Source organism: Phoenix dactylifera, chromosome 17 (assembly GCF_051530095.1).
Source record: "Phoenix dactylifera cultivar Ajwa chromosome 17, Ajwa_hap1_PhDact_Kaust_v1.1, whole genome shotgun sequence".
NCBI lineage: Eukaryota > Viridiplantae > Streptophyta > Magnoliopsida > Arecales > Arecaceae > Phoenix > Phoenix dactylifera.
Window position 1 is genome coordinate 5,623,619 of NC_143206.1, and position 24,216 is coordinate 5,647,834.

At 34.4% G+C, this 24,216-nt stretch overlaps 1 protein-coding gene across 1 annotated transcript; it reads left to right on the forward strand.

Annotated features, from left to right (window-relative positions):
- The first annotated feature begins 14,453 nt into the window (after positions 1-14,453).
- Positions 14,454-15,132, forward strand: LOC148699603 (non-specific lipid transfer protein GPI-anchored 12-like). Its single transcript, XM_088713797.2, has 2 exons — positions 14,454-14,784; positions 14,865-15,132. Exons 1-2 carry the CDS (start codon positions 14,472-14,474, stop codon positions 15,050-15,052), a joined length of 501 nt encoding a protein of 166 aa, XP_088569923.2. The 5' UTR covers positions 14,454-14,471; the 3' UTR covers positions 15,053-15,132.
- Positions 15,133-24,216: the final 9,084 nt, after the last annotated feature.

Here is a 24,216-nt window from a genome sequence, read left to right on the forward strand (position 1 = left end):
CTTTAGACTAGCCATGTTGTTGATACTCTATTGCAGGTTGAAAATGTGACATTGTCGATGCTCCACCACAAATAGTAATGCAGAACTATTGATGCATTTTCACAAGCCGAAAATTTGATATTGTTGATGCCCCACTAAAGGCTAGTAATATGGTATTGTTGATATGTTTCCACAAACTAGAAAATTGGTATTATTGATTCTCCACTATAGACCAGAAATATAGTATTGTTATTGCCCTATCAGAAGTTAGAAACATGGGCATGGTTAGTCTAGAGTTAGCAAGTTAAGCATTATTGGATCAAAAACATTATTAGAAAAGATAATTTATTTGAAGCCACTATTGCATTGAAAAGCAATTTTGATGCTTCGTAATATATTTATACTACGATTGTTGAGTAATGAATATATATTTTATGTCAGATAGTTGGTACAGTATTTCGTGATTCTTTGTTGACCCAATGAATTTATATTGCTGAGTATAAAATGTTTGAGTATAATACTAATAATTTTATATTCTTGGAGTGGTTAATTTCGTTTATAGGAAGCTCGATGAGGTTAAAAGGTTAAAGAAGCATGGAAAAATTTTTTGAAGAGTTTTGAGAGTTTTTGTAATGGACAAGGTGACCTAGGAGAATCATGAGTTGATTTCTGCTGAGCACAAATCGACTCTAGCATAAGTCGAGTCGACCCCAGAATCGCCGCAAACAAAAAACAGAAAGTAGCGAATACCGGCCCTTTATAAATCGACCCCCAACAAACTAGAGTCAACCCTTGGCAAGCTTGAGTCGACTACAAAGTTAAATGAGTCGACCCACAGTGACCATAGGCGAAAGATAAAGTGCAGCAAAAACAAGCACTTTTTCGAGTCGACCTGTAAAGAAGTCGAGTTGATCCGTTTGCACCTGACAACAACAACGACTAATTTTTTGCAAAACTAGAATGGTTGTTTTCACTCCCAACGATTATTTTAGACTCTCTAATAGCTACAGACATCTTTTAACTGATTTTAAAATAAATAAATACATGAGAACATCCAAGAGAGACAAGAAGAAGAGGGGAGGATTAAGGAGAGTGAGTGGATGAGGTAAAAAAAAAAAAAAGAAATACAAGTTAACTACTACTTCTAGTGCAACTTGAGGATCAATCTAAGAAGTGACCATTCAAAGCCTCTACCCAATATCTATAGAGAAGAGAGCTTCAACTTTCTATTATTGAGTTTTTCCTACAAGATCAAGACCGGGCAAGAATGGGAAAGGGAAAGAGCTGACTCCTATTCTTCAAGAACCTAACTTTTAGAGCAATCAAACTCGAGCAGCAATGACAAAAATTCAACTTATTTAAAAGATACATTGTATTTATTTTCTATCTTTTTTTATGAATGAGATTAGAAAATCTTATGTGGAAATTTTGGTATGGCTAACACTGTGAAAAATCAGCAATATTGTAAGATTGATTGTACCCGTGAAATAGCTAGATGGCAATTGATTATCCTAAAAAATTAACTAAGTCTTGCTGAGCTTGGAAATTAGCAAAGAGTTCTTAAGTGTTGAAACTCGGGATTGGTCTAGTTGTACCAGCAAAATAGCTTGATTTTGATTGATTGTTAGAAAAATCAACCGAATTTAGTTATGAGCTTGAAAAATAACTGTGTTGTAATCTTGTTCATAGATCATAGTAAAATTTCCCAAGAGAAAGCCTTGGGCGGACATAGGATCTGAGTTTGGCTCTGAACCATTATAAAATTTTTGTCTTTGAGTTGTTTATGATTGTTCTTATCTTGTCCATTTATTTATCACTCAGTACTTAGCTATTGTTAACCCTAAAGGATGGATTTTGATGATCACAAAATAATTGAGTTAAATGTGTGTTAATCCTAAAGAATGGATTTTGCTGATCACAAAATAATTGAGTTAAATGTGTATTCTAATTATGTTGGCTTAAGTATGAAGGTTTGAATTTCAATAAGAAAATAGCACTTAGAACCTCCAAAGAGTCAAGAAAAAAAACAAAATCAAAGGTCCCTGAAAATTCTGTCTGTAAACTGAGTGAGTCGACCCCTACAGTAAATGAGTCGATGCAGTTCAAGAAAGATATAGAAAAATCACTGCCTGAGACAAATTAGATAAGCTGACCCATGTGCTTAAAAAGTCGACCCATTATCTACATGAGTCAACCTCCGATATTAAAGAGTCGACCCTTTGAGGCTAGCGCAGAAATTTTGTATGAACTGAAGGAATGAGCTGACCCTTGTGCTTAGTGAGTCATCCCCTTCAATATATGGGATGACCCCTGAATTTGGAGGGACGACCCCTATTATCATGACAGTTTCAACGGCTACTTTCCACGGAATTTCTGTTGGATCTCAACGGCTTGTTTTTTGGTCTAACGGCTAGTTGATGCTTCCTATAAATTCAAAGGAGCGCTAAAGGAAGAAGAAGAGAGAAACAAGAGAGAAAATCTAGAAATCAAATTCAAGCCTCCAAAGATCAAATCCTCACAAAAGAGCTTTCAAAAGTGAAAAACCATTTAGTGAGGAAATCAGTTGAAAATAATCAATAAAGAGTTGCTGTTGTACAATCAAGATATTCAACTACAGCCAACAACCATCTTCAAAACTTCACATCTATATTTATTGTTTCATTTATTTTGAAGCTTTGTTTACTTTGTTACGACATTTATTACTTAGCTTCAACTCTGCTGTAACAGTTTTATTTATTTCTGAAACTGGTAGAGGCTTTTCCAAACCTGAATTGAAAGTTGTTGAATCAGGAAATTCAACAAGTATAAAGATTTTGGTCGGTGATTCTATGAAACCAACTGAATTGTTTGTGATCCTGAAAAACAAACGGGTAAAGATTTTAAGTTGGTGATCCTGTGAAAACCAACGGGGTTCATTGTGTCCCAAAAAAATAACGAATTGAGTTGTGAACTCGCAAAACAACCACACTATAATTAAGAAGGTTATAGTAAAATTTCCAAGGATCTTAGGGAGTGGATATTGGTGTGGGTTACACCGAACCACTATAAATTTTTTGTGTTTGTGTATGCCTGTCTCTTTATACTTCTGCTCTTTAATTCTGCCATCATTTAGTACTTGTATCTTTCAAACTGAAATTATTATTTATCTGCTGCATTTAGTTAAAAAAATTTTAAAATCCAATTCACCTCCTCTCTTGGGTTGCATATCTGGGCAACAGCTGTGCATACTTAAGTTTAGATTAGTTTTATTTAAATATTGTTTAAATTTGTAAAAAGTTTTGAAAATCCAATTCACCCTCTTTCCCTCTTAAGTTGTCATCTTAAGCAACATTATTGTATTTTTTTCAGCATTGATTATTTACTAATTTTTATATCTATATTGTTGTGAGTGTGTGGAGATTCTAACTGACTCCTTCACTTTTTTTAGGAGTCATAGGAGGTTTTGGCTATGATTTGGGATTATTGGTGAGAGAAGGAATAGTTAGAGCATCATTGATACTAGTCAATTATCTAAAAATTTGTAATTGGACAACTCTTATTATATGCTAATGCAGAAATTATTTTATCTTGCATTGACAATAGGATTACATTATCTAGTAATGTTGAGGTTGCTTCAATCTTTAAGCCTTGCATATTTTTTTGGGCTTTGCCCTAAAGGTTGTACGGCCATATTATATGTTTAGCTTGAACAGCAGCTTAAGGGGGCGGCAAATTACCTCTGCTCATTTAAAAGAATTGGAGAAGAAATAAAAATATATTATTTTATCTAGTTTTTTGCCCCAAATAATGGAATTTATGCTTTTGTGTTGGTACTTTTCTTTCCTTCATCATGTACGTTAATCCAAATTCTTTCTTAACTTTCTTAAATGTTAAATTCAAAAGTTACTTTTGAGAAATTTTTTTGGCGTATCAAGGAACTCTTGATAGAAAGCACATCTTTTCAAATTTACCATGTTTTCTCAAATTTGCACTGAATTTTGTCATATTTTTACACTATTTTAGATTATTTTAAGAAGTGAATATTATTTTAGATTTGTACCTATCAAAGAAAGTGTAAGTGAATATATTACATTATGTAGTGCAAATACAAAGATATTAACATTGAACAAATAAGTTGTCTATATATAAAATTGATGGAGTAAAATAAAAGTATTATATCATATTTATGGACATTCCTGGCTTTCTCAAGTACTACCCACATCTCTAACCTGCATATGAAAGGCATATGAGTAGGATAACGTAATTCATAATTCTCTCCAAATTCATGATCTTATTTATAAGCAAAATCTTATATGAATATAAATGATTGTGGCAAGATTTTTTTAATCATAAGTCAGTATCATTCTGCCAAAAGCTTAGTTCTTTTAGTTACTCCTTCAATCCACTTAAATGAATGCCCATGAATATGTGCTTTAGAGGTTTTGTTTTTAAAGTTTCTAAGTAGTGTTTGTTAGAGTTTATGCAGCTATTTAATACTTATGTCTTTTGATGCCTTAAAACATTTAAGTTAGGTGTATATGAAGAGTCATCTTTATTATGATGTAAGCTCTTGTATTAGGTAATTTTGAAAAGAAGAACAATATGGCCTTAAAAAATAAAAATTTTAGAGGAATTTATTCTTCATCTTTCTTTTCCCTTTCTGCTTACATATTTGAATAAAGCATATAAAATATTTTACATTCATTGCACTAAAGAAATATTTTTAGAACTATGGTTATTCTACAAGGTAATTGATAATAAAAGGCTAGTTGTAAGGAGAATTTTAATAGTAGTGTTATGGTAAAGAAAAATATAAGAGTATTTTGAAGAAAAAAATCAAGTTCATCTCCAAGATAGAAGTTGAGAAAAACTAAAAAATGAAAATAAGACAATGAGAGAACAGGGAAGATAAGAGGAAAGAGATGTTGTGAATTAAAGAGACAAAGGTCTACATAGAACAAAATTTTGTGAAAGAAAAGAGAAGAATATATTGAATATTTTACAAAGGACAACAGATTAAAAAATGGAAGCTTGTAAAAATGTACAATTAATTACTCAAATATAGAAGTCTAAGTTTTTTTTTTTAATTACAAGAATCAAGTATAACTTAAATAATATTAGTCCACAAATTTTAATTAATGTGGTTTTTGAAAAAAAATTTTTGATACAAATAAAATTAAAGAAGAAAAATTAAGACCCAAATGATGAAAAGAAAATAAAAAACAATATTTATGAAGAAATTAAATAAGTCAAAGATGACAAAACAAAATGTCAAAAGAAATTACAATTATATGATAATGGAGAAATCAAAGAAACATATGGTGACAAATTTTTTTTGTAAAACCATTAGAAGAATTCAAAATTTAAAAAAGACACAAATTTTTTCAACAAAAAAAATGTTTTAAATAGAAATTTAAGCCACGATTCGGAAAGGTGATTTTCTCAAGTGATGCAACTCAAGTATAAATAGAAAAACTCTTTACTCAAATAAGATAAAAGAAATAAAGTTTGAGAAGCATGTGAAAAAAGAAAGGCTTAAGGAAATTTACTAATCAAGTATTAGAGGAGGTTTCACGAACAATTTAAATAAATGGAAATAACCATAATGATTTTATATCAAAAAGAATTTTTCACACCCCTACTTGTTGATAATTTTCAAAAATCTACAAGTGATACCTTAAATTGAAAGTAAACCAAATATATTATAATATTTATTTGAAACATTAATTATATATACACAAAGAAAGTCATGGTGAGAAGGATATTCGAACATGTGCACTTTAGAGTTCTGATGCCTTTTACATTTTTTAAGCTGTGTCATTTACAATTCATTTAGTGTTCAATATTTTTTTAGTTTTAATAATACGATTATATATGGAACACAAGAAGAGTTAATAAAAATCTATGCAAAACTTTACGTTATTTTTTTAAAGAAAAAAGAAACAAATTAATCATATTTTAAAGAAATTTATTCCTTATATGCTATCCCCTTCTATTGTTCTCCTTAACCAAATAGAATGTATTATGACTTTTTGTCTCTATTGCTTCATTATCATTTACTTGAAAATGAAGTAAATGAGGTTATTGTGTATCCGTATCCGTATTCATCAAAATATAGATATAGATATACTAGTGTCCGATATGTATTCAATCTGATTTCAGCCTTATCACTCTAAGTTGCATTAATTCAAATACATTGCCAATGACTTACCATTAACTAGGGTTAGTAGCTTTTATACAATGAGTAGCTTTACTATCTTACATCTAATTCTCGAACTCACAGGTTTGCTATGGTACTATCCCTATAAAGGGATGAGATATATGAAAATTTAAGCTTACTTAGATTACGGACAAAATATGCCAAATAAATCTCAAGTAATTCACAAGGAAAGCACAAACACCTAATCCACATCAATTAGTACCTACATGTTTTTTTAATAAATAAAATCTTTAATCACAATTATAAATGTCTTTCTGTATAAAAATCTATTTAATTATTGCTTTTGTGCGAAAATGTCAGCTTTATTTTTTTAACAAAATGGTACATTTGTTGCAATCCATGATGATTTTGCCCTTGAATCTAACAAATTATGTAAAAACATGTGTATGTGACCTTCCAAATTTGCACATCAAACTCTCATTTATCACCCACCTTGATATAGGGTTAAAATCATCTAAGAATCTATAAATGTATATCATTATGAAGGAAAAAATGATCTTTTCTTAATTAAAAATTAACTAGATTTTTTATATAAAATTCACCAACTATAAAGCATAATGAACATATTTCTAGTTCATTATACATGGTACATATACTCTCTTTGTACATACTTTTTATTTTATGGGTGCATGGTACCTATGCACAGGCTTGCTCTGTCTATAAACGGAAACAAAAAACTCTCCTTAAACCTCTCTCGTAGCCCAACCGCAGAAGTCAATAACACACACCAAAAACTCTAGATGATTGTATCTGTATTAGTCTTGTCGACTTGCTTTTTATTAAAAGTATTTTATAAAATGTATGAACTTTTTTCAGGTATGAATTTTATTAGATGAAGTGTTTGCATTTAAACTTCTCGTATTAGTCCGTATACTCCGTAGGCTCTTTAGGAGGTGTTTGGTATGGGGTGATTGTCCTAGAATCAAGGGTGATGTGGGTGGAGATGATGAGATCACCGCGTTTGGTTGCACCACGGTGATCCTACGTGACGGTGATCTTAAATCACCTCCACTTCTCAAATCACCCCCCAACTCGGTGATAGGATACCCATCCTTGAGGTCGGAAATGCAAGATCACCCCATGGCAGTGATCCTGAGTTGAAAGTTAAAGACAAAAATATTTCTCAAGTTAACAGAAAAATTGATATATCAATATACCATCAATATATTATGTCAATGTTATATATATATATTATGTTGATATTATATATTATATTAATGATATATATTATATTATAATATATTACTAATCATATTATTATCCTATTATTATTGAAGAATAATTTTAAATTCTAGAAGAAATATATTATTATATTTTATATTTATATAATAAAAATATTTAATATATTACTATATTAATATATTATGAGTTGAAAGTTAAAGATAAAAATACCCCTCAAGTTAGCAGAAAAATTGATATATCAATATACTATCAATATATTATGTCAATGTTATATATATATTATGTTGATACTATATATTATATTAATGATATATATTATATTATAATATATCACTAATCATATTATTATCCTATTATTATTGAAGAATAATTTTAAATTTTAGAAAAAAATATATTATTATATTTTATATTTATATAATGAAAATATTTAATATATTACTCCTATTTACCTTATTTTTTAATCGAAATAATTATTAGTATTAAACAAATCTATTATAAGTATAAATAAAAATATTAATTCTATAATGAAAAATAACATATTTTTATAAGATTAATAATTTATAGGAGTAATAAATATATTTTTATAGAATATATTAATAATTAATATATTGATAAATATATTAATATTTTATTATAATATATTTTATATGATTAATAAATATATGATAAGGGCTACTAAAAGTAGAATATGTGACAAAATTATGAAGCTATTATAAGAATTAGTATATTGACTTACATTTTTAATTCATAAGAATTAAAAATATATAAAAATCTATTTAAGATATATCAAGGGTATTTGTGGTATTATGTGGTCAGTGATCTTGGATTCCCGTACTATACCAAACAAGTTACTCATGAATATTCGAAGATTTTTAATCATTGGACCATGGCCTACCAAACACATTGATCTTAGATCACCGGAGATCAAATCACTCCGGCATTCGAATCATCCGGGATCTTAGATCACCGTGGTGATCCTGTTGGGGTTACCAAATGCCCCCTTATGGTTTATTCCATGATGCTTAAATGATATGAAAAGGTGTATGCTCTCGCTCCATTAATTTTAGATCCCAACACTATTTTTCACGTAGTCCTACTTCGAAGTCTGCTTAGTTGATTGCAATTGTTGCATATCATCTCTATTTAGTTTAATACTTTTCTTGTAGCATCAAATTTGTATGTACTTATGTATGAGAAGCATTGATCACAACTATCATTAAACATATTTAAGTTCTGACATCTAGAGTTCTCTCTCTTGCTCCATGTAGAAGATGATACCAAAGCTCTTACCTACTCCGGTGAACACCATAGCCCAGATTTCTGATGGGCACAATAATAGGATGTTGTGACACTACAAGAAAATCGGCCTTTTCCGACGCTTTTCTCCCGACGCTAGGAAGAAGCGTCGGTAAAAAAGGGCTCCCCACCAAAATATGCCAACGCTTTAGCTAAGCGTCGGTAATTCTCAAGAAAAGACGATGCTTATTAGCGTCGTCATACTCCCACTCCTAAGACGACGCTAATAAGCGTCGTCAAAAGCCAAATTAACACCAAAACCAAGCGGCCGGCTCCTTCCTCCTCATTTTGCATCCCGATCGATCAAGCCCTAGCTCCTCTCCTCCTCCCTTCTCTCCTCTCCGGCGCCGAGCGACGTCCGACGGCCACCGCCTTTCTCTCTCCCTCGTGCTCTTTCCCCCCTCGCGCGGCCTTCATTCCACCGCCTCTCCTCTCTCCGACCACCTAACGCCGGTGCCTTCCATCCCCTCTTTTTTTCTCTTTTCTCATTTTCCGCCTCCTCATTCCGCTGTCTCCCTCTTCTCCTCCTCTCAATGGAGCCTCGTCAGTTGCCGCCTCGTCATCGCTGGTGGGTGCTTTGGAGAAGAAGTAGACGGGAAAAAAGCTAAGTTGTTGAAGCCATCATCAAGGTGAGACCCAATCTTTTCTTTACGTTAGATTTTTGATGTTAGAGGGCTAAATCTTACAGGTTTAAGGTAATATTTAGCTTCTGAAATTTTGGAAATAGTGGGAAGCCACCGATTAGGGAAGAGGAAGGCTTTTAAGCACCTTTCTATCTACAATGATTTATTTTTTTAATCCTGTCATTGTAATGTGCAAACCTACACATTTCTATCCAACGGTTTGATTAGAGGCCCAATCTATTTCAACTAATTTGATCATTTGAAGTTATTTTGGTGGACACCTGCACTAGTATTAAATTTTTCTATTGGTGTGTAAGTAGAGTATATATTATCCTTTTGAAAGAGAGCAAGAGCTGTCCATACCACCAGGTCCCTAGACAGAGGAGACCAGTAATTTATTCATCTACTTGGTTTCTTATATATATATATATATATATATTTATCTCGCATGCATCAAACAACATATGTAGCTCCATACAGACTACAGCATATGAAAGGCCTGATGCAAACCAATTATGAAGGGGACATGACAGCCTACAGTAGTTCCATGGTTAAAAAGTAACGCTCTCTGTCTATCTTTAGAAGTCTAGAAGAACAATTTATAGAAGATGAAAGAGACTGCATCATGAAAAGTGACTATGTTAACAATCTTTTGAAGAGGAAGGTAGCTGATATGCTTATGAAAGAGTGAGATGCATCCAATTCTTTAGCATCTCTGTCATATATGAAGTTTCAACAAGCAAACAGTTTAAGCTTAGAACTTAGCTGCTGAGTTATTTTGACACAATCCATCGACAATAAACCAAATCAATAGTTCAACTTTTGGAAAGGGAAAAAATAATAAAGTACACAAGGAAAAAGCACAAAATAGATTGATATACTGGAGACTTGCATAATGCTATCTATAATTATAGGTTAAATTACAGATCCAAATTAATCGGTTGGCTCTCTGACTTGCACAATGCAAGTAGTCTATATATACTGGGTACCTAGGGGGGCCTGTTTAACCACCTTTATTCTGCATACTTAAGCTCTAGATGGTTTAGTTAATCTAGAGATTGCATTGCACGGTGTAATGTTGCACAAATAGATGAAGATTTATCCACTCTCTCTTCTTAAATACTGCTAATCTTTTTCCTTGAATGATAAATAAATCATCGCTGATCTCTGTTTTGCATGTACCTTTTTCATCTAAGAACTGCTATGTATGAATTGGGAACTCCAATGAGATTCTTATAGGTCTTCGTAAAGCAAAATCATACTGTTTTTGACCAGTTTATTAATGGAATTATGGCATTGGCAAATGCCCACATGTTTGGCTACAAAGATTGTGGTAGCATGCTAGGTAGGAGGTAATTTCAGTTCATGTCATGAGCATCCTTTCTTCTAACAGACTACGAGATTTGAGGAGGAAGCATGCTGTCTTCACTCTCCTATATGGTGGGAAATAGGTGGAGTTTCTTCACATATAAGGAAGATTAAAAGTTCCACCATCTTTACTCTGATCTTGAGATCATTGTAGGGGCTTTCATTAGGAGAAAAATATTTCTAGATCTATGGTTAGCAAAGGCAAAAAATTAAACTTTTTTTGTAGGCTTTTGTATTGGTGGGGTGACCTTAAAAAGAGACCTTTCCTGTAGTGTAAGAATTAGCAAAACTCGAAGAAATCACTATGGTGGATTCTTGTAATATTATTGGTGGAAAGGTATTTTGGAAGTTTAAATTCAGAAATTGCAACATCCATCTGTGTTCCTGCATTAGGTAATGAAGTCTGTACTGGCACCACCTACATTATTCAACAAACGGATCAACAAACACAACATACTGTGCTAAGGGAACCCACCAAGCTTAAAATCAGACAAAACATAAGCTACATTAGTTAAGCATGTATAACAGTGAAAACTGACCAAAAATGCATGAGAAATGATAAACTGAATATTTGTTGCATGAAACCTCTAGTGCATTTGATCTCTTTTTTTACTTTCAGTGCCTTTTCCCCCTTAATTTGTTCCCTTTCTGGTGGTCCACAAAATATACAAAGGAGTGCATGGTTAAATTCTCCCATGTTCGCTCTGATGTGTAGGACCAAACTGTACATATGCATATGCACGAGGAAAAAAAATAACCTTGTGAAAAATCCAAAGATGAATTGTGCCAATCTCTCTTTGTGCCAATCTCTCTTTCCAGCAATACAGATAAGGAGAATTAATAAAAACAAGTGCTAATCTTGTTAACACTATGAATTGTGCGAATCTCTCTTTGTGCCATTTGCCTTATGTCATGTTGGCGATAGAAAGGTTATTTGTGATTATAGGATTGTTATATAACAACATGCTGCGAGGAAAACGATTCAGAGATGTTGAGTTTCAGCACACATCCGTGGGATCTTCTTCCAATCAGTCCTTGCGGTCCCAGCAGCCCGATGAGCCCCAGCAGCACGAGTCTCATTCTCAGCATGAGTCCCATACTCAGCACGAGTCTCAGTCTGAGCACGTGCCACCGGCTGATTATCCAGATATGGATGACATGCACATCCAGGGTAATTTGATTTACATTTTATATATTAATTTTCTTACAATCTAATTGTATTAAATCATTTATCTTTAATATTTTAATTAATGAATATTTTATTTTATTTTTATAGATGGACTGGGGAGAGTGAGGAGGACACGAGGACCCACTCGAGCACGGGACGTGTGGAGCCTACGTGAGGATGAGAAGATCGTGGTACATTGCAATGAACTGGGGCAGCCCATCAAGAGGGCTGCAAGCATTTTATCGACTTTTCTAGGATCGATTGCGCGGAAGGGTCAATTGTGTCCGCTCAACTATACGAAATGGAATGAAATACTTCCTTCGTATAAGGTTGAGCTTCTTAAAGTTATTGAGGTAAAGAATTGAATTTGCTTACTATCATAATTTTATTTTTTGATATAACATTCTTTAATTACTTTGGTGTAGAAAAAATTTTTGCTCCCTAAAGAGAGCCATGATTGGGTGCTGAAGTCCGTCAATCGCAAGTGGAAAGAATATAGGGCTAAGTTAAAGGCGGACTGGAAGCACGATGGTATGATAGAAGAGGAGGTTGCCCGTGTTTGTCCTCCTGATGTAATCCCTCATCAGTGGAGGGAGCTTGTCCACTATTGGTTTTCCGCGAAAGCTCAGGTTGTATATATTTTTTCAATACCTTAAATTGTATTTACTAATAATTTAGATTACAAATTTATATTGCTTATTCTCTTTTTGGGAAGACATATTCCAACATTGGTAGAGCTGCACGAGCCTCTCAGACTGTTCCTCATACTTCAGGCTCGATGAGTTATGCTCGACGTAGAGCTGAATTCGTAAGTTTTTTTGAAACTCTTTGAAACTATTTTAAATTGTTCTATTATATAGCATGTATCATGATAACTAGCTTGCCAATATACCTTTTGTTGTAGATAGATGATAATGGGAGGGAGCCTGGTAAGGTGGAGTTTTATAAGATGACTCACACCCACCGAGATGGCAGTTTTGTTCGGGAGGAGTCAAGAGATATAGTTGTATGTATTCATCTTTGAATCTTTCAACGATATTTTTATTAGTTCTATTATTGGCATACATTAATATGACTTTTTCTTTTGAGAATATAGGACAGGGCAACAACTCTTATTTCAAAGCGCGTCGGAGAGTCATCATCATCCGACGCGACTAGTAATGTCGAAGCTCAGGTGCTCGCTGAATTATTGGGCCCAGAGCGTTATGGTAGAGTGAGGGGTTATGGCGTTGGAGTTACCCCCACTCAGTTATCTGCAGTAGGCATGTATACAAGAAATGCTGGGGAAGGTAGTAGCAATGCAGAAGTTAGTAGACTTCGGGCAACAATTGAAGATATGAAGGATCGCCATCAGGCAGAGTTGGCGGAGTTGAAGCAGAACCAACAAACTTTACAGTCTTAGCTTGAGCATATTTCATCTATATTACAGCGATTTCTCCCTCCCCAGGTAAATAACTATATGTATTTGATGACTTTACATAATTATCACTTATTTTGCATGAGTCAATGATTTTCATATTCCTAACTTTTAAAGTTTTTTTTTTTTGTAGATTCCTGATACTTCAACAGCTCGTAGAGATGATGATGGCGCTAAATCCGGTCCCTGATACTTTTTAGATTGTTATTTAAGGAGTTTTATATGTATCTTTTTTATATTTTTCAAAGAACATTGTAATTCTAAACTTATTAATCATATATGACAATATGAATGTTTTGAATGATTTGAATATTTGTGTTGATGTAAATGTAATGCAGATTCATATTGGCGTAAATGTTGATTTATGATATGCATGTGTTTTTCTAATATTTTTTTTAAAAAAATTCCACTCCCGACGCTTTAAAGCGTCGTTAAAAAGGCTTTTGCCGACGCTTATAAGCGTCGGCAAAAATCAACAACTATAGCGCCATGCAAAAGTTGCAGTCTATGCCGACGCTAATTCGCGTCGGCAAAAGATCTACAGCGACGCTTTACTAAGTGTCGGTAAATCCCGAGTTTTGCCGACGCTTTTCTTTAGCGTCGGCAAAAACCTTTCCCACTCAGGTATCGTTGACGCGTCTACAACGCCTGCTGTTGCGTCGGCGGGATTTTTGCCGACACTAATAAGCGTCGGTAAAGGTCATGAAAAGCGCCGGTAAAAGTTACTATTCCCGTAGTGTGATGTCGAAGGAAGAAAAGAGAGAAAAGGAAGTGCGATGATTGTCGGTGGAGGGCTATAAAGTGGAGGGGGTACTTTGTTATGGTGGAGTCTTAGGGTTCCGGTGATCTTAGAACTCCGTCTTCATCTCGAAGATATTGGAGAGAAGAAAGATTTTCTTTAGGAGCCTTTCCCTGCTGGGTAGTCTGCCTGTTGGCCAAGCATGAGCTGGTCAAGTGGATCTGATCACAAGGCGAGCCTCCACAGTCATTCCACAGGTACCGGGGCAATCTGCTGGTCCTACATGCCAAGCAATATAAATTCTGTGTCAGCTGTTCTCTTGTTTCCCATGAGCACGTCTGCCATGCATGTCCACAACGACTAGCTCATGACTCCACTTTAATGACCCATAACTTACTACACGAAACGCAAACAAGAAGGGAGGAGAATTAAGTAGAACGTTTCCATCTCCGGTGAAACCCTCCATGACGTCGATCATCCGGTCGCCAGCCCTTCTGCTCATGGTTCTCCTCTCTATGCTTCAATGCACGCGTTCCCAGGGACCAGCACCGGCGCCGGTGCCGGTCCTCGACTGCACCGATGCTCTGCTGAACTTGTCGTCGTGCTTGACATACGTGGAGGAGGGCAGCAACCTGACACGGCCCGAGAAGGGGTGCTGCCGAGGCCTCGCCGGACTGCTGGCCGCCGAGCGTGTCTGCCTGTGCCAACTCGTTGGCAATTATGATAGCTTTGGCATACAGATTGACACTACTAAGGTTCTCATGCTGCCTACTGTTTGTCGGCTTAATGCACCGCCGGCTAGCCTGTGTGCAGGTTAGCGATAGGAGCTATCTCTTGTGCTTAATTAGATTGTTAAGAGATGATATATGTGACTGTATGCTTGTACTCTGCAGTCCTTGGAGCTCCACTAACAAGTCCATCTCCAACTAGCGGTGGGCCTGGTAAGAGAAACCCTTACTGCATCTCCCCTCTTCCTACTTTTTCTGCTCCACTTTTTTTAGGAACATATAGATTCTCTTTTATCAGGAAAAAAAGAGGCAAAAAGTTTTATTGTGGTTTTAGTGATCTACTGAATGACTAACTTCTAGTGAGTTGGCCATCCACCTAGCTTGTGTAGAGTCCCGCACACGCACATATATATAGCCTAGTAGATCTCTTCAGGTTTCCATGAAAGGAAGAAATCTAGATAGCTTTTGTTTCTGTTGAGTTTTCCGTGATTTTTTTTTAAAATGAGAAGTTCTCAAAATCAAAATTGTGTAAAATGCATACAATGATTGTATAAATTAAGTTGTAGCCGCGATTTTATGCAAACTCCGCTGTAAAATGGTTAAAACAGTGGTTTGGTTCTATTTTACTAATATGTTTATAAGGAAGAAATTTAATACATTTTGGTTTTAATCTTTCTTCCAAAATCTTAAAATATATTGGCAGACTTTTTTTTCCGATACAAAAGAGACAAAGCTGCTACAATCATAAGTTCCAGTTTAAGACCAAGGTTCAAAGATCTTTTCTTAAAAAAACCATAGTATTTTGTTCTGGTTTAATAATGTGTTTATAAGGAAGAAATTTATAATCTTTCGCGCAAAATCTTTAAATATATTGTGAGTTTTTTTCTTTTTTTGATAGAAAAGAGAGGTACGTAGCAGCTATAATCATAAGTTCCAGTTTAAGCCCCATGATCAAAGATCTCTCTGAAACAAGCCATAGAATCATAGAAATCCAAGCTCCTTCTTTGCTCGACATAACCAACGTCATGGGTCAATCTTCTATAAACAAAAATACTAACACTATGGTGTCTTAAAATCTCCAGTAGGATCCAGTCCTGCAACGCCAGCCAGCGTCTCACCAAAAAGCAACAGCGGCAGGTCCATCTTCAGAACCACGGGCTCAGCATTCCTCTCAGCTCTCTGCTGCACCGCCATGGCTACCGCTACCTTCTGAGTTGCCAATGGTTGATCAGAGAACGTATACTGCCTGCCTCTTATGAAAGCGATGCTGAGACTTTCATTAATTTCCTACATCACCTTGTGATTTCTTAACACGCTACCAACAGATCAACAAAATTGTTCTTTTCTTGGTTTATCCAATACTATATTAAACTTTCATTTATTAATAACATAGGTCAACAAGCATGTTGAAATCATTATTTGTTCTAAAAACTTAAGCTTATAGGATCAGGATCTCTGCTCTGATCATACCATGTTGAAATCACGATTTGCCCTAAAAATTTAAGCTTATAGGATGGGATAGATTTATTTATATATTTTTATATTTTCTTACGAAGCCGTCTTCCATTGCTTTTTGGTGATCATATGCAACGTTTGATCTGCAGTTCTGGTTTCATATAAATTTCTTGGCTCACCAGTTACATGTGGCCTCCCTTAAAGCCATTCAACTCCCTGCCTGCCTTCCCTTGCTCCATGAGAGGTGCAGGCATCGAGGCGAGTCCGGGTTTCCCGTGGCCTCGTCCTCGTGGACGCATGGCGTCCATACAATGGTGGGTCCCATATTTGGGGTCCCCAAGGTCTGCAGCAATCAGCGTGCAGCTTCCACAAAGGATCAAGACTCATCCGTCAATTGTCGACAATTGTATCCCGTGACACATAAATCTCTTGAAATTTGTCAGAAGGAAACATGATGATCACGGAAGAAACATGATTAGTTACTCTTCCCAATTAGGTTAGGGATCCCGTGAAAGCTGATAGGGTGCGGCTGTTGGAATTTTATAATTTTTATTGGTTATTTAATAAGTAACTTTGACACAGCAAATAAAAAAAATGTTAATATATGCTATCCGGTTTAAGGCACACTATTGAAGGCATTCCCCTTATAGTAGAATTCGTTGGTCTAGGTGCAAATAGTTGATGATGATCTATTCCAAACATCAATGAATCACTACTTATTCTTCCTGAAGTGCACTCTAATAAAGAAAAATAAAGATCGAACTAGAACCAACCAGATCTATATGTAGTGAAAGTCAGCAAAATAGATTGATGAAAATCCCTCTCAATACTCTTTATATAAATAAATCTTCTCTTCTCAAATACTCAAAGGATATATTTGAGTTTATTCACTTAATAATCAATTTACTCTCTCAATTCCTTTTTCTATACTCTTGTTGCTCGATGATGGGAACGATGATCCCCTTCCCTATTTATAGATATGAGAAGGTAAGTGCAAGTGGGTGTTTATACATCCTTTCATTGGATGCATCCCTACACCACATGATCATTAGATACAATCATCCAACACAAGATCCATTCGATCATCAAGCTTTGCATCCTTTGAAATCATTATCATATTAGATGCATCAAATCAGATGCATCGAGATGCATCTTTTTGTAAGAATGAATATCATGGTTTACGAAAGAATGATTATTTGTGAAGGCGTCCTTTAAGCTTCTCTTGCGTGAGAAAGAATGAAATAAAGATAAAAAGTAAATATTTTTCACTTAACAAACCATATTATTTTCGAGATTACACTATCTAAAATAAGGATTTATATTTAAGTGGGTATTTGTTTAGTTTTATATCCAATATGGGACTATTCTAAAATATCAAAATTTTGAATTATTTAATTAATAAACCAACAATCTCCCATATAATTCAAAATTTTGAAAATTATATGACACATAAAATATATATGGATTAAGAACTGTTACTTAGTATTGATATATTCCATTTGTAGAGTTTGTAGTAAAGTCTTGAACTATACCATTTGGTACAAATCCCAGATGCTATACACATGCCGTGTCCATTTAGGTAAGCACTTTTCAACCTTGTACTAGTATTTTGGTGTTATGAGCGCAATTAGCTACAGAACCATTTAGGATAATTACCTTTCCTCTTGTCATTGCATTAAAAACACTTTTACCAGAATGGTACTATGAAGCAATTCTCTTTAAATTATATAGTTTTTCTCATATCATCATAAAATAACTTGTTAGTACCTATTGGACTTTCTTTTTAGGTTCCCCAATCTATAAGGTTGGGTTGCTGTTGTTTGTTGATCAATCTTAATCAGCTTTAGTCCTGTTCATTTCGTCAATTCTTTAACTTGCCCTCTTACAAGTCCTTTTGTTAGTAGATCTGTTATGTTGCTAGCATACCTAATATACTCCAATATTGTCTTTGAAGATATTTTAATATTTTTAATATCAAGACTAAGATCAAGCCCCCAACCACCCGGCTACAGCATGCAATACTTCCTCATAAAAGGATCTTATTTTACTTTTTCACTTATATTTAGGTTATTAAATATATATTATGATATTTCATATTTTAATCATTATTTTTTGGACATAATTTATTTTAATTTTTGATATTTACAAAGTTATATAGTTGAAATATTTAAAAATTAACTTCTATGTTTTACTATTTTTATATAAATTTTCTTAGAAGATCTTCATGATTATTTTATAGATTATATTAATATTAATATTTTATATTATATTTATCTTACATATTTTTTGATTCTTAATATTTTAATATAAATCTATTGAATTGATGAACTAATCCTTGACAAGATTAGTCTTCATGTTAGTTTAATAATCATGCTTTAAATCTTACTTATATGTATATCATGTGCGATCTACATCATGAATTCTAATCTCATCCTTTATGATTACAAAATAATATTAGTTTTTATCACTGAATTATGCTAAAAATTTAGTTTATATCTGAATAATATTTATCTTATATCTATATCCAATTATAATAAATATGGATATGCTTAATATCCGATTCATATCCATAATTGTTAAGAATAAATTTGGATACTAGTTTTGGTATCTATTTAATATCCATGCTTATATCTGTATTTACTAAAAAATACATATACAAATATGGACATACCGTGCCAATCTATATTCGATATGTTTTCAGTTCCAGAAACCAGAAGTAGAGGTTTTGACAATTTTTTTCAGAAAAAGTAGTGAAGAGGAAAAATTATGCCACCTAGTTAGTTCAATTGTGGCAAAAGGTATTAATGGACTTGATTGCATAGGCATGATCTACAAAATTTTGAGGATATAAGTGTCACGCTCTAAACCCATCATCTAGGTCGTCCACGTGACATGGCCATACAAATCCTAAAGTAATGCCCTAGAGATCATGCAAAGCCTATATTGAACATTTTCCAAATAATTTTAGAAATTTAATCAATAGTTAATCACAAATTAATCCAACTAAATAAATCCACTATGATTAAATAACTGTCATGTTCAATTACAAAATTTTCAAATATTTATCGATATCAGAAAATAAACTAACTAACGAATTAATAACTATAATGCTCGAACTCCACGCCTAACCCATCTGAGCTAAAGATCTTGTGACTTTGGGAGAAAAAATACAAGAGATGAATATGAACTTTCCAACTTAGTAAGAATTCCAAACCATTATACCCAAAATAAAATAATAGACATATAATCAGATAAACAATACGAGATAAAATAATTGCATAACAATATTCAGAAAGCTCATTCACAATAACATGCATATAAGTCATCAATATTCACCTTTGCGAAAAAATACATATATATGTATATCTAATTTAACTAATTATTCAAACAACAATTTCATATGTCATGTCATTCGTTTCTCATAATTTTAATTTTAGGTTCCATAGTAATAATTTTTTCAGCTTTGGAATAACTAAGATCATGACTGATAAATAATGTTTTCAAGAAAATATATATTTAGCGACTAAGATTCTAGTTGCCGAATAACCATATTTGGTCGCCGAAACCTTTTCGCGACTAGCATACCCTTCGTCACTGAACCCTAGTCACTGAAAGGTTTTGGCGACCAATATTGTGTGGTCACCTAAGGTATACCAACAACGACTAACGTTTGGTTGTCGAAGAAAATTATCAGCGACCAAATCTGTTGTCGCTAATTTCAACGCCGACCAAATAGTTGGTCATAGAAGGTTTGTCTTCCGCTGCCAAAAAAATGGTCACTGAATGTCTATCTTCCCCCCCAATAGTTTGGTCGCAGAATGTATTGGAATGTATTGGCAACAAATATTTTTTGGTGGCAGAAAGTATTAACCTGCGTTTAATTAACAATTCAAATTATAAGCTTAATATTTATTTTTGGGCTCGTTCCCAATCCTGTACAACCAACACAGCCTATCCAATATCCATATTGCACAATACATTTTCTTATCCAAATAGAAGTATACACAATGTTGGAGAATCCATAATCATTTATTATAAATATCATCATCTATAAGTCTAAAGTCAAGCATACCTATTAACCATACATCACAACGTTTCATCCATACCATATGTTAAGGTGATAATCATCACCAAACACATCAAAATGTAAATTAAAAATTTCAAAATATCTGATCTTGCTATTCATCCAAACAACCATCATGTAGACAAAAATATTCTTATACCAAGAGCTGGATTCTGTTTGTAGACAACTCCACCATGATCATCTGAACAAAAGCTATCCATGTACCAGAAACTAGATTTCACATGCTCATAACTCGACCATGTATCCGAGAAAGCAAAAAAAAATACACAATCAATAACCACATGTGAAAAATAATAAACTAAAATTCAAGTATAAGTTCACAATGACATTTTGCTTAATTTGGTCAAAATCTCTAAATAACCTACGTAATATAAATGAGAATATATACCAACGAGTATTTGTACCACCAGTTGAATACATGGCCCCATCATGATGGATAGATGACTTGTGTGTTTGAGTCTTTTCCTTTAAGAACTCTGTCACCAAACTTGTAAGATGTGCAATTTGCTTCTGTTTTTCCTCTCGCTCTTTCTTTTTCTCCTCACGCTCTCTCCTCTCCTGCTCCAATTGCCTCCGCAGCTCCTCACGCTCCATCTTCATCTCCTCCATCTCAGCTTTAAGTTTCTGCAACTTCCCAACATGGTTTTGTGACACACGATTAGGTGTGGAAGAAGATGAAGAGGGCTTCGGCCCAACCTCAAATCCAAGAATGTATCTCTTCCTTTTTCCAAATGCCTGCCTAGACATCTCCTCTCCTGCTCCATCTTCTCGCAAGCTCAATATCTTTGACTGTCAATGCAAAGATAACAGCAGAATTAAATATATATAACCTTGCAAAAGCAGAAACTGATTTAAATGATTATTGAGATTTTAGATACCTACATGTTTCACGGCGCAAATAGGATCAATCCACTCTTTGTTCTTCTTGGTATGAGTTTTCTTATAGAATTCTGGAAATTCAAGATTTTCAGAATCATTAAACTCCGGCTGCAAAGTATAATTTAGATTAGTATATAGCCACTATATAATAAGAAAACTAGAATAACTGTCAGATCTACTTGCATAAAAGGATTCCAAAAATATACTTGCAGCAAACTAGAATAAAAAATCTACTTGTAGCAAATTGTCTATTTTACAATAACTAAAACTATCCCATAGACTATTTCACAGGCAGTTCACTAAAAATATAGCCAGTACATACTCAAAAATATATTACCGGTATAGTCATTGTTGCAACAAATGATCGAGATCCGGAACAATGATTGTACTCAAGCTTTTTTCTATTCTTTTTGCCAGCTTTTGATCTCACTTTAAAAAAAATACAAATTAAAAATCTAAAGAAAACATTATGATCAAATATTTTACTTATAACTCTGAAGCACTAAATATGTAAGTTACCTTGTGTTCTTTGCTTTTCCACACATCGTCAATTAAGTGGCGCCAATCCTCTTGAGTCACATGTTCGTATGGATGACTATAAGGGTCTACATGTAAAACATTCTTAAGATGCTTGTAATGCAATTTCATATTGTGCCTCCAATTTCTGTGAATATTGTAGCATTTTCTGTGGACAGCTTGCTGAGCTACTAGATTAACATGATAATCATCCGAGATTTTGAACTTATCCTAAAAACATAAGTAAAATCATTATGTAGTATGATCAATGCAACTAGTACAAGTACCTAAAAAAATATTGTGCAATAAATAATTACAAGGACAGATTGTATGATAGCAGATTGAGTAGCCTCGTCTACGTGCCGCCACGTCGATATGCCCTTAATTGGACACATTCTCCTAATATATACCCCCAACAAATTGGCTACCTTTGGACATTAATACCACATAAAGCATTCCACTCATCAAGCACTGGAACAGAGAGCTTTTCTCCGCCATTCTGGGCAATGAGCTTATCAATTCCTTTCCCAACTGTCTTACCCCGCACGCGCTTTGATGATGAACCTGCTAAAATACTTAAATACTTTAGGCCATAAGACAAACCTGCTAGTGACAGACAAAGAGAACGCAAAAAAAAACACAAAACCACTGAAATGCCATTATTTTACCAAGAGTATCTTAGCAATAACAAGATTCAGAAAGATGAGTTTTCTCACCCACGCTGTTGGCAATAATAGGTGGACTTGAAAGCTCGTGGGTTTGCTGGGTAGAAAAGGTGGGGAGCAGAGTAGGTTGGGCAGCCATCACGGGCACAAGTTCAGCATCTCCAGAAGAATTCAGTCCTTCATTATCAGATGGTAGATACTCTTCATCATCATCGCCATTGCTAGTCTTGTTCGGTCCTTCATTACCATTTTGATTTGAACCAAACAATGCCTTGGACATGCCCGGTATGCCAAGAGCCTCTAATCTCATTGAGTTCATTTTTATCCTTTTTTGCCTTTGCCTTTCGTATCCCGTCAGCTTCTGAGACAAGCACCCAGGCTTCACAAATTTTTTACCTACTTTGTGCATCTTTCACAATAAAGACCAGACAGATACATTACATTCAGCCATAAAGAAATATGGAGTAAAAAGTACATCACACTCTCCATAAAAAACAGAAGCATGTAAGATAAAAATGGACGATTTTCATTAACATAAAAATGTGTTCATCTTTGCTATAGATAGATCATTAGAGAAATATATCATGGCTCTAAATCTAGATGTATCACTGTCACTATCAATCTCTTCTTCTTCATCGCTAGGCTCAACAATTACTTCATCGACACTCCCCCCGGCTTGATCTCGCCCACGGCACTGCAAAATGACCTCCTCTTGAATAATTTCAGCATCAATATCATATCTTCACAAATCCGTTGTGGTTGGCTCTTCAATGGAAATTGGTTCAACGTCATTGGTTTCATCTTGTTGGAACGCATGATTGAGAACAATGGTTTCTTCAACATCATTGGGTTCTAAATCACTCATCTATGGCACATCCCATATACCTCGATGCTTGAATCTTTGGACAACTTTCCAATTGCCACGTCTCTCTACAGTGTCATTAATATAGAATACTTGCTGCACTTGACTCGGTAGTACAAAAGAATCATCTTTGTACCATCGACTTCTTGTATCAATGCTAGTACAATGTGCATCAATGCAGAAAGTTTTTTTACTTCCAGTATTGAACCATTCGCATTGGAACAAAATGACTCGTTGTCCGAACAGATATGTTAATTCCCAAACTTTGCACAAGTAACCGTAGAAGTCAATCGGTTGCCCTTCGTGGTCCCCTTCAACAACTAACCCACTATTCTGGCTTTTACGATGGTTGTCACGTTCGATGGTATGAAATCGGACACCGTTACAAAAGCACCCTGAATATATGTTAACTATCGGACGAGAACCGTTGGCCAATGACCATAATTCATCAGTAACTTCCGATGATCGCTGGTTTCGAAGTTGAGTCATCTATAACCAAAAAGTGATATAATATGTTACTTCACTTTCAAATACAAGGATAACTCAAGGTGCCGACATGTTAATTAATTTTGCTTACGCGATCTTTGAACCACTTGAGAAATTCTTTACATTGTCTGTTTGTGATGTCAACTTCACTCTCACCTTGTATGTAGTTCTTGTGTTCCCTATTCGACATTCCGTAACGTATAAGTAACATATAAGACTAAAACAACTAAATATACAATAGCTGAACCTTAATAAGCAAGTTAAAAAAACATACTCTTGATATTGATCCACTTCTGAACTATTGTATAAGACAAACCATTCAGCCATCTCAAGTTCATTGACCGGCACATCAGGTCCCCTTCGGATTAACCCAAATGGTTGGGCACTTTGAGTGAAGACTACTAACCCCATGCCACGATCATCACCGTCATCATTCCTTTCTTCTCTGTTAAGCACTGTTTCGATTCCATCGAGGTACATTGAGCAAAATGTTGTACTCTCTTTAGAAATATAAGCCTTAGCGATAGAACCTTCTGGGTGAGCTCGGTTGGCAACAAATCCTTTTAGAAC

Excerpts from the sequence above, each read along its gene's own strand:
- LOC148699603 (XM_088713797.2), top strand. The coding sequence starts at position 14,472 with ATGGTTCTCCTCTCTATGCTTCAATGCACGCGTTCCCAGGGACCAGCA. Across the intron at positions 14,785-14,864 it reads GCCGGCTAGCCTGTGTGCAG|TCCTTGGAGCTCCACTAACA; the intron begins GTTAGCGATAGG and ends TGTACTCTGCAG.